Source organism: Peromyscus leucopus, chromosome 7, assembly GCF_004664715.2.
Source record: "Peromyscus leucopus breed LL Stock chromosome 7, UCI_PerLeu_2.1, whole genome shotgun sequence".
NCBI classification, from domain to species: domain Eukaryota; kingdom Metazoa; phylum Chordata; class Mammalia; order Rodentia; family Cricetidae; genus Peromyscus; species Peromyscus leucopus.
Window position 1 is genome coordinate 68,887,592 of NC_051069.1, and position 12,093 is coordinate 68,899,684.

General features: G+C 39.6%; 1 protein-coding gene across 3 annotated transcripts in view; it reads right to left on the reverse strand.

Moving 5' to 3' along the window:
* Positions 1 to 520: 520 nt before the first annotated feature.
* Positions 521 to 12,093, reverse strand: part of Col12a1 (collagen type XII alpha 1 chain) — a 114,218-nt gene continuing 102,645 nt past the window's right edge. For 2 of the 3 annotated variants that reach the window (XM_028879855.2, XM_028879857.2), the window contains 8 exons: positions 11,801 to 11,854; positions 10,392 to 10,463; positions 7,314 to 7,349; positions 7,143 to 7,209; positions 6,010 to 6,198; positions 4,972 to 5,040; positions 3,621 to 3,791; positions 521 to 1,518 (listed from right to left, as the gene is read on the reverse strand). In XM_028879855.2, the coding sequence (XP_028735688.1) occupies positions 1,343 to 1,518; positions 3,621 to 3,791; positions 4,972 to 5,040; positions 6,010 to 6,198; positions 7,143 to 7,209; positions 7,314 to 7,349; positions 10,392 to 10,463; positions 11,801 to 11,854 (834 nt within the window). In that variant the 3' untranslated portion in view covers positions 521 to 1,342. Of the gene's footprint in view, positions 1,519 to 2,247; positions 2,653 to 3,620; positions 3,792 to 4,971; positions 5,041 to 6,009; positions 6,199 to 7,142; positions 7,210 to 7,313; positions 7,350 to 10,391; positions 10,464 to 11,800; positions 11,855 to 12,093 lie in introns of those variants that run through there. The other variant, XM_028879856.2, reaches the window with a different exon arrangement.

The window sequence follows — 12,093 nt, forward strand, 5'->3', positions numbered from 1 at the left end:
CATGAGAAACTCTTCCACAGCCCACCCCTCACTTTTAAATTGATGTTGGTTTTTTTTCAGACATTTACAACATTTGCTTTGATATTTAGGATGATTTTATTGCATTTTTAAGTGGAAAAGAAGAGTTTACCTAAATTAAATTTTTCCATTAAGGAGTTTTCCTCTTTGCAATTAAATTTGCTATTGGGTAAAGTATAGGAAAGTAATTAAATGCATACAAAATTGTGTGGGTTGTAGATTATTTGGTTGTTTAGGGTCTCCTAGGATACATCATTATTTTTCCACCAGCCCACACATCCTCTACATTCCTAATAAAACCTTTGGAATCTGCCTGATTTTTAAAGGCTCTCACCACTCTTTTCAATTACTTCACCATAGCATTAAAAAAATCTAAAGTTATTTAGCATAATTTAACAGTATTAGCGAGATTTGTAACTGTATCCAAGGACGTGGATTTGTTTGCTGTAACAACCACTTGAGCATTCCAAAAGGCCCTTCAAAGAAAAAAGACTATGCCATGTCAAATTTTCAGTAGTTTTATTGAAAAATGCCTCTTTTGTTTCAGAAATAAATAATATAAGGCAGTGAAATTCACAATCTGCAGTTAAAATATAAAAGCAGCAATTCTATGTTCATAGTCTTGCAGACATTTCCAACTGCTTTGATAACTAAGAAATATGTTCTGCAAAAGTTCATTCTAAATATACAACACAAACATGCAACTCCATTCCTGCAGAATAATCTGCAATTTGGCATAAATGTTAGTGTGTCAAAACAAGGACGTCTACGGCGATATGGAACAGTATCCAGTTGATACAATAACTTCAGCTACGTGGTGGAAGGTCTGTGGTTGTCAAGACACTAAGATTCTGTGTCCTAACGCATAGCAGGAGGAAGAGGAAAAAGGTGAAACACTGCAGTGAGCTGGTGCTTCCCTCCATTTTGATTTTAGGAGAGGAATTACTGGAAATGGGATGTGATTGAATTGCCGATTAGTACTGAGAAAGATACAGGCTCTTTCCAAACATATAGCTGCTCTGGTTTCCAGGGCCTGCTGCTTAACCTAAAAGTTTGGCTGCCATAGCCCACCCTGGGCATGTTCTCTCCTTGCAGCTTCTGTGAACAGCGTGTGTTGTAAGCATTTGAACTGCAAAGGCATGAATGACTACAGACTGTTATGAGCTAGGCTGCCTGCAAAAACAAGGTTCCCTACAGTCAGAAAAGAGCACTTGTAGATGAAGCAATGTGAAGAAAACATCACAGAAAAGATGTATGCCGCCCTGTCTGACCTGTGAATGAGAATCCCAACACCTCCCGCCTTGGTGAACCCACGGTCTCAGGTTCACTGCCCAGGGCCTGGGCGCAGGGCACGCCGCCAACGCATGTGATCAGGGTGCTCCCCTTCAGGCTCATCTGCACCGTAGTCCTCCTCGTATTCTGCTGTCCTCTCAGGCTCCACAGGCACGATGAAGGGCTCACGATCAGGCAGGTAGGCCCCACCCTCGGGCACATAAGGCTCTGTCCGATTCAACATTACAGTTATGGCATGACTTGGAAGGTACATACACAGCAAAAGTTAAGTCGTCACCTGAGGTGATGGCACTCCAGTCTTAATCTCACAACCATAAATAGATGTGTTACAGTGGTCCAATTCTTTCCATGTGCACATGTGCAGAGAGAATTTGGTAATCAAAAGATCCAGCAGTAAATACAATCAATGAACAAAACCTGGGAAGGACCAGAAATTGGGCCAAAGAACTGTAAACATGGTACATAGGCAGAATTTCTGGCAAATCCCCAAATAACTCATGACTTTCAAACTCCTCATGTCAAAGAACAACTTGGAGAGCTGAGGACATGAAGAATATTGGTGCCTAGGAACTGAACTCGGGTCAAAAGAGCTTGTCGCCAGGTTATACACAGTCTACTGTCTCCCATGGCTGTGTCTCACACAGAGTTACAGCTAGTGGGTGAGGAACACCTGTGACTACGTCCAAACAGGAAAGAATGGTGATTTTAAACTTTGGTTTGAAAAGTTGCAGTTAAAAAAAACAAACAAACTGAGAGTACACACACAGAATACTGAGAACTCACACATGCGCTGAACTCAGACACACTGCTAACAAGCAAGAGGGGAGCAGATCCATTCGCTGTTATTACTACAGAGAGCAAGCAGCCAGCAGTCTTTGGTGCAGAAGCAGACTGTTGAGTTGTTACAAAATTTTAGTGGATAGGATCACATCCAGATCATGTACAAGCCACAATTAGTTTATTATTTACATAGGACATTTCTCTTCAACCAGGTTAATTGTCTTTTGTAACATGGCGTATCTCTGCTGGTTAGTAGCTTATTAGGCACATCCTTCACAGCCAAGGCTCCTCGTGGCTGAGTTTGAACTTTTTAAAAGATGGTTTTCTACATTACTGCTGAAAAGCACCGGGCTGACACCACTGCTTTTGTATCATTCAAGTTAGTATCGAGTCTCCACCCTCCTGTATGATGCCGACCCAGTTCGTTAACCATATCTGTGGTGAGATTTCCATACAGACTCATTTTCTAATAAGCACGTGCGCAAACATCTCAGAAACAGGATTTTCATGTATTCAAACTGTAAGCAGCACTGGAGACTTAGAAAATTTGTTAGCCGGAACCTGAAACAGGTCAAAGATGATAGTTTTTAAAAGTTGAATTACTAGGCAAAAAAATATATATATACACATCCATCTATGTAAATGTTAAAGTATATATATATATATCCATATATTTTCAGTTCACATATGTCATAAGGCAGTAATAATTTAAATTTGTTTTACAAAGAATTAAATTATAATCTTAAGAATGGATTGCATGGGAGCATGCATTGGATTCATTATTACTTTTGATCATATAAAATTATGCACATAAATATATAGATATATAGATATTTAGATATTCAACTACTCATGCACTATTTGCTAGTAGCAAACCATATCAAACAGCAGTATCATTTTTAAACTTGCAAGATGCATGAGGGTGCACTAATGAAAAGTCACCATTGACCACAACATGACAGTCTTCTATCCAGACCAACATACCTCCCAACTCTCACATCCCCCAATGTCAGGCACAAGCAACTTCTGCTGTCTACAACTGGGGAACACTAGAATTTCATTAACAACCCTATAAAAATATTAGGTTCCAGATTTGATAAGCATCAGTTCCATGGCCAGCACAGACAGTGAATTATTTCAGTTGTCTGTACTATGCTATCACATGTAAATTAGAGTCCCCAAACACTTCCTGTATATATTTTCAGCATTCTGTAACTGTATTTCTTTTTTATTCATCTCTCAATTCTTTTAGGGGGAAAAAAACTCATGAATTGGTAGCATTCATTTAACTCCCACAAGAGCTGTGGAGAAGTTTATGATGTGGTTTGGTAAATCCAGAAATGCAGGAAGGGAAAATGGTTACCTAAGTCCTAATTAGTGAAAGGTGTTTTGTGCTTTAGCAGACAGCAAAACTCAAAATACAGAGCTGAAAAAAGTTGACATCTCCACAAAATCCTTAACTCCACCTTCCTTCAGTCCTAGGGCTCTATTTCTAAGGAATTGGGGTCCTTATGATGGCAACAACATACCTGGATAGCCTTGCCCATTGTATGGGATGCTGGCACACTGGGATGAATCGCAATATCCAGGAGGACCTGGGGGTCCTCGGATACCTGAGTTTCCAGGACGACCAGGGGGACCAGGAGGGCCTCTTGAGCCTGTAGACCCTGGTGGACCCGTTCTGGATTCTCCTTGTGGACCTAGTGTAAAGTTAAAACAAATGTTTTCCTTCTTGTCAAGAACACCTGAGGCAGTCTCCCATACTCAAGTGACATCTCCACTAACTTGACATTAGACCACCATTCACTAGTGTATGATAAAAAAAAAATTCCTTAAGAAATTCCCAGTGTGAACCAAAGAACTTTCTTGTGATGAATTAATGCCAGTAATTCACTAATGTAGCAATTTCACTTAAGGAAAACTGATTTAGCAAGAATTAAGCCAAGGTAAAATTATCTGTGAATTCTCTTGTTTGCTCCCATTCATACAGGGACAAGGATGCCTGGAATGGCTGCTTCAGGTAGCCAGATGAGTATCTGGTCCACATCTCCAGTTTACATGAAGCAAATAACATTCTTTCTGGATAAAGTGGCACTTAGTTATGATTAACAAAGATTTAACCACAGAGCTGGCCTTGGTGCAAAGATCTAGAAACCACATAAAGATAAGAAAAATGTGGGGCAGCAAAATGACTTGGTAAGTACAAGTGCTGGCTGCCAACCCTAAACACCAGAGCTCAATCCCCAGGACCCATATTGTGGGTCTCCTACAAGTTGTCCTCTGGCATCCACATGTACACCGTGGAGTAAACACACATGTAACACACACAAATAAATAGAAGATAAATAGATAGATGTTTAGACAGACATGCAGACAGAGAGATACATACATATACAGACAGAGGATTTTTTTAATCTTTAAATAAAAGAAAAAAATTCATTTTCAACCTAGTCAAAACAATGCATAAAACAATTAAACAGCTATAACAGCTATTGTTTCCTTGAAACACGCTGAGGAAATGTTGTAAATGAAAATGCGTGTTAAATCTTTTCATTTTTCTCACTCTAATAAGTCCATATTGAAGAATACTAGGAAAAAAAAACAGTACTTGGGGGGGTATAAAGCAAACAAAATCAAAACAACTACAACAAGCACCACATGGAAAGTCCCTACAAAAAGAGTCCTTCTTTATGTCAGTGACATTCAGGCCTTTCTATACTGAGGCTGTGAGCAAACACCTGATAGAGCGTGCTCTTCAACAAAGAGAACATCCAACCTGAACTTTTCGCCAAAAGACCGCCATATTGGAAAGAGCTGATGCTATGACGTTGCCTCCCACACTTTACAGGCTTTCCCGATCTGATGTCTTAACCAACCTACCTGATGGTCCAGGCGGACCTCGAGGTCCTGGAGACCCAATACCCCTTTCACCTTTCTCTCCAGGCAAACCTACAAGAAGCAAAAAAAAAAAAGAAAGAAAGAAAGAAAGAAAGAAAGAAAGAAAGAAAGAAAGAAAGAAAGAAAGAAAGAAAGAAAGAAAGAAAAGAAAAGCATGGGAAAATTTTATCTGGAAACATGATTTTTCATCTTAAATAATAATAACTCAAGTAACTCATTTCCTTAGTGAAAACAGAACCTAATTTTTCCCAGAAGTTCACTCCTTAAGCCAAATTCTTTCTAGACATTTGTGTAATTCCAGATTCATGGCCAAGAAACAAATCTGGCTGCAAGTCAGAGGGGAATTATTTGAAGGATACAAATATGCCTAATATATTGTCAAATAGTAATTAAAAACAGATCTTAGAGCAGGCCCTTCAGGTAGACTTCATGAGCTGTGTGTGTACACCATTGACACCATCAGATAGTAGGTTATAAAACTCTTAAACTGGTATTCACTGTCCCAAAACATCTGGAAGCAGAAAAATCCCATTTTTCTCCCCCCCCACTCCCTTTCAATTTCATTTATCTACCATGAAATTAAAGTCAAACAAATATCCTAGAACCAGTGCCAGGCCTTGAATAAAGGAGCAGAAAGAATTTGGACCTAAAACCATCGGGCTGCTTAGATGTCCTCGGTTGCTGCTCAGTTCTTGCCACAGTCACAACACAGTGATGCCTAATTCCATTTGCCAAGACACTGCTTCCCATTAGAGCCACAAGAGAAATCAATGGATAGAAACATCTCTACTAAGATCTGCTGAAAACAGCATCTGTTTTCTCACACCCCCATCACCAGGATACAGACCTGTGACCTGCAAATTACTAAAGGGAAAGGTGGTTCCCAGACAGCTCATCTGGACTGTCTAAATAACTCTGAAGTAGTTTGCCAAATTCCGCCTTCCAAATGCTTCCAACCTGCCCCAGTTCTGGTACATGCAAGCTCTTCCTTTATCTCTGTGTAAAGCCAGAAAGGCCCACCTCGTTCACCAGGGGGTCCCTGCATCCCTGGTGTGCCAGGGAATCCTGGTCGCCCCCCAGGCCCTGGCTCTCCTCTGGCTCCAGCACTGCCAGGGGGTCCTGGGGGCCCTGGTGGGCCAGGCTGGTTACGACTTGAGTGGTAATCATTTGGAATCTGATTCAGCATCTGATTGAATCTGCTCATCTGGCCTGTAAATAGAAAGCCTTGTTAGAAAGAAACCCAGGAAGGGGCGGGGTGGGGGGGGTGAAACTGGGAAGTGGCTTTCCCTTAGCATCTAAGGAGACCCATATCCTTTCCTATCTCCAGGAAATGTTCTAATTAGTACAAAAAATAAAAATGAGGTACATCAGCCACCTAGTACAAAATGACCCTTGATCAATGGCCATTTCCACAAAATTCTCAATTCAAACCATAAGATTTATTGTGAATATGAGTTATCAAAGTATGGTGTGACTCTGGAATACACTGCCTTTTGGTGGGCTGAATGATGTCACTCAAAAGAGAACCCTTTTGAAATTAGGACAGTATGTCATTTTTCTAGGTACCCAAAGCAATGTTACCCAGGTTTTAGCACAAATGAGACTTTTTTTAATTGTATATTGAAAAATATATTATATTTTGGCCTCATATCCAAGCACAATAATTCACTGAGTTTAGAACATGGTCAAGGAACTCTCATTTCTAATAAGCAAATTAAGAAATTTTAGGCCAGGCGTTGGTGGCGCACGCCTTTAATCCCAGCACTCGGGAGGCAGAGCCAGGCGGATCTCTGTGAGTTCGAGGCCAGCCTGGGCTACCAAGTGAGCTCCAGGAAAGGCGCAAAGCTACAAAGAGAAACCCTGTCTCGAAAAACCAAAAAAAAAAAAAAAGAAAAGAAATTTTAGAAGATGTGTTCCTCAGGATCATGCTGTGAGAAGCACAAGCTAAACTTCAGAAGGGGAGCCTTAAGTTCAAGGTTAGCCTGCACTCCAGCTTCAGGCACAGAGCTACATGAGTTTGAAACATCTCTGATCAACTCTGTGACTCGAGTTCTGTATTTGTCCCAGAATTACTTTAAAAGTCATTCAAATGGTAAACAATGAATTACCACTTATTAGTTGTTCACAGACTCAGATGATAAACAATGAATTACCACTTATTAGTTGTTCACAGACTTGTCTTGCAACTGCTCGCATCATGTTCTGGGAAGCAATGTCTCCCTGGTTAATTAAATTTTAAAAAATTAAAATATTATTTCTATAATTTCAGATGCCAACATTTAACTCTTGAAATAAAAATAAGCCAAATTTTAAGAAATACATACCCTATCACCTTTTTCTCCTTTTAACCCAGATTGACCCTGAAACACAAGAATTTCATGCTTTAGAAACAGGAAGATATAGTCTAAAACAGCAGTTCTCAATCTGTGAGTCATGACCCCTATGGGAGTCAAATGACCTTTGCCCGGGGGTCACCTAGGAACATCAGAAAACACAGATATTTACATTATGATTCATAGCAGTAGCAAACTCATAGTTATGAAGCAGCAACAAAAATAATTTTATGGTTGGGGATCACCACAACATGAGGTGTTATATTATTATATTAAAGGGTCACAGCATTAAGAATGTTGAGAGCCACATGGACAGGAATGACAATACAGAGGGCAGCATCTATCATCTGATAAACCAGCAAAATGACACATCATACTTAAAATCATGCCACTAACATTTTTCTTTTCTGTAAAAATAATCTCATCCCCCACCAAATAGATACCTTCCAAAGCCTTGTTTAGATGTGAATTTTAAAACAACAATTTTAAAATATATGTATCATTTACCATGTAGGCTTGCAACTGAAATATGTATGCTTGAACACAAACTGCACTTGACCTATCGCACTTTAAGTTACCATGGTTACTCAGCTCAACTATTCATTGTGGGATCCCCAAAAGCTTGCCATCTATTCACTTCCAGTAAGAACTAGTGGGCTTCCTGTCAGCTTCCTAGATGGATATGTAGCTCATTCTACCTCCAGTTAGTCTTGGTGTAGGGTAAAAAAGAAAACAAATGTTCTTCTTTATTGGTCTCACATCCAAACAACCACATAATCTTTATCATATTCAATCAGATGCCCCTTCCTGCCCAAGAGAGTTGCTTCAAGGGTAGGAACTTCCTATCTTTCAATAGTATCTTTTCAAACAGCCAGCTGCCATTACAGAAGGAACATCCAAGTCATTAACAAATCTGATGTTGGGAGACTATTCCAGCCAAACCAACTTGTACTGTTCCCATGGAAACCACTGTAGTTCAAACCAAGGCTTAGTGTAATTATTCCAATATCCTCTTAACTGACCTCTCTACTTTCTGCTTTTACTCTTAATAGCCTAGTCTCAATATAGATGCCAGAACGGTATTTTTTTAAAAAAAAAAATTAGATTGTCTCACTTCTTTACTTTGAGACATGAGGTCCAAATAAATGCACAGTGAATTATAATGATTGTACGCAAAACTTGTGTTTGGCTTTCTCATTACCAAAAGTATTATATTTTTATGGAATACTAATATTAAGTATGGAGCTTTGTGAAAACTGCGTTATTTCTTATTTCTTGCTCTTTAGAAATGTTTCTGATTTACTTTTTCAATTTATTCCTACTCTAAATTGCTTGTTTAAATTTTTTGAGAAATTGATACATGAGTATCACATACCATGTGTATCATAACTATCCTTGCAGCTCCCCACAACTCTTCTCATGTGCCCCCTCTCAATTATTACTGTTACACACACACACACACACACACACACACACACACACACACACACACACACACACGCTACTGAGTGAATTTAGTGTTTCTCATATGGGCATATGTTTAGGTATGACCCCTGTGATTGGATAACCTGTCAGGGTCTCATCTCAAAAAAAAAAAAGGCAAAACACTAAGTTTCCCTCTCCCAGCAGCCATTAACTGCCTTTAATTCTTCATCTAGGGGTGAGGCCTTGTGATACCTCTCCCACACATGTTGGCATGTAAACTAGTGTTGTCATTATGCGGTCTTGTTTAGACAATCATATTGTCAGGAGTTCATGGGAATATCTTCCCTGTCATCTTGTCCGTGATCTTGTAGAAGCATCTTTACTACCAGTTACTAGCAATCACATCTCAAGTAAAAGCAATAGAAAATTTTGAGCCTTTGCTTGCATAGGTTAGCAATGCCCTTGCCTCATACTAATACAAAATTAAGCATGAAGGGCATGAAGCCCAATAGCCATTTCAAATACTTGTGGATATTTTAGAAACTCCAAATTGAGTTGGAAGGTACTAATTTGAAAGCACAGAATAGGTGTAATGCTATTGCAATTTTTATTTCTAACTAAACATAGGAGTGAGAGAGAGCTAAATCAGATATAAATTGAGAAAGGACCACATTGGAAAAAGTAAAATAGCCAACTTAAGTGTGGCTTCTTATTAATTTGTTTGTGCTAAGTGTTGAACCCATGGTCTTGCACTCTACCACTGAGCTACACCATCAGCCTAGTAGGTAATTTTGTTTGCACATGCACACATGTGGTGATAGCATCTGAGTATACATCTGTAGGTATAGGTGTGCCATGGCACACATGTGGAGGTCTGAGGACAGCCTTGGGTGGTCATTGTCAACTTCCACATTATTTGAGACAATGTCTCTTTGTTGTTTTTCTACTGTGGATGCCAGATATCTTGCCTACGGGCTTTCAGGGATTCTCCCCTTTCTTCTTCCCATTTCTCTGTAGGAACACTGGGATATCAGATATTCATACTGCATGTCCAGATTTTATAAGCGTTCTGGAGGCACCAACTTAGATCCTCATGTTGGCATGGCTAGCATTTTTACCCACTAAGCCATCTCCTCAGGCCTCAATAAATATTTTTAATTGGTCTGATGCTCCAGCATCCTCAGCTATGGAGCAAGAAGCAAATGGTGCAGCTCAGTAGTACTGTCTGCCGAAGAGTTAACATTCATAAACTGAGGAGGTAAGGCGCCCTGTACTCTCATCATGTATTTTTATGTCTTAAACAGCATACCATTTATAAATAAAAAGAATGATTTTGCTGACCCAGCTCTGAAGCTCTGAGTGTTTATACAGTGCAGAAATATGTGTCTTGGCTCATAATCCCTTCCTCCTTTTAAAGAAACCCAATGACCACAATTTTCATCCCAGAATATTATAGCAACCCAGCAGGGGGAAAAAGCCTTTAGAACTATTCCCAAGGCAAATCCATGGGTTTATCATTATTTCAGCAGAGGCTCCAAACACATTTATGGCTGAGATAACCTAAATATGGCCAAGCCTTAGAGTTCTCATTATCTGTGTCCACAAGAGAATGGAAGTCAGTTGGCATGCAAGGCATCTACTTACAGGTCTGCCATGGTCTCCAGGTTTTCCTGGTTTCCCGCTGGGCCCTGTAACTCCTGGAGAACCTGGGGTTCCCTAGAACCACAGACCAAGAAAAGGAATGTTATGACGAGGAAAAAAAATCCTAGCCACAGTAACTAAAGAACTGCAGCCAGGTTTAAAACTTGTAAAAGAAGCAGAATACCATTCCACATTAAGGAAGAGGACAGCCACATTTTAAGGTAACACGAGGGGGAAATCCTGGAAATTTAGTCTGAACTATATCTTGAGACCAATGGAAAAATACACGCACACATATAACCAGCTTCATAATTTCTAGACTACAATCTCAGTAAATCTGCTACAAAGCATCTTTACAGAAGGGAACTCCTAAAGTTTTAGTTTATTTTTGAAACAAAAAAATCAAAATAAAAACTCCAAAAGATGGGGATGGAAACTTTGGCCAGAGAGGAATTAAAAAGGTGGCTGGGTTTATCACAGTTTAGCCACACTTCTGGCGTCTGCAGAGGAGTCTAGAAATCACTTCTTCCTCAGGGACATTCCCCAGGCTCCAAGTCTCTCCATTCTATCAGCACTCTTCAACCCAGCAAAACCACAAGAATTTCTCCCTGTCGCTTTTAAGTCAACTTTCAGGCATTTCCGCCATCTATCTATTGGGCTATTTATACTATAATATCCAATACATCATGTTCTAAAGCCTACCATTTCCGTGAAATGGAATCATAAGATTTTATAAAATAGTTCTCTGTGGGATCTATGCAAAAAAAAAAAATGAGCTCTGCAGTAAATACTTAGCCTTAATATTTGAACCTGAAAATATATGTATTAAAGATAAACAGTAAAATCATTTAAACATATGTTTCAGAATCTCTGAATCCTGCCATCCAGACAGGGGCACAGCCACTGTCTCTATCTCACTGTGACCCCACCTACAGGCAGTTCTACTTGAAGCAGTTTCAGAATCTCTTATCTCAGTATCTTCCCCACAAATCATAAGAAGACCCTTTGTTTAAGGTACAGATAAAACCTACTTCCCCAGAATGATTGATGGTCGCTCATTAATAATGTCCTTGACATTTAAATGTCAGAAGCTCCAGATTCAGGAGGTAACCACTGAGGTCCTGAAAATAGCTATTCAATAAAGAGGAAAATCATGAGACTAACCAGCTAGTGGCCAAGCCAGTCTGAGATTTTCTCAACTGTAACTTGATTAAGCATCTGTATTTTGACATATCTGTTTTCTCTAGCACATTTTGATTTATAAAAACAAACCCCAACAGCTCATATAACAATATACCCCACAGCACAGACAGAGGGTAATTCAAATCAGGTTTTCTCACTAGCAAAAATGGCAACAAAAGGAAAGGAGACTGGAGACCAGATGGAGGCAGTGTAACCCACTGGGCTCTTACCGGTGGCCCGGGTGGGCCTCTCGGTCCCATTGCGCCATCTTTTCCAGTGAAACCCTGCATAAGAATGAAATCACAATTATAGATTAGGAAGGAAATGAACATGAACAAGGGAAAAGATGCAAGTAGATCATTAAGGGTGATACAGAGGACTGAGTACAATTTGGTGTTTGGTAGGTACTCATTCAATAAGAAGACCAACATATCAAAACGACTTATTTCAATTTACATTACACTTTTACTGAGTAATTATTTCCTGCACTCATTCATTTGTGGAGTTACAAGTAAAGCCATTT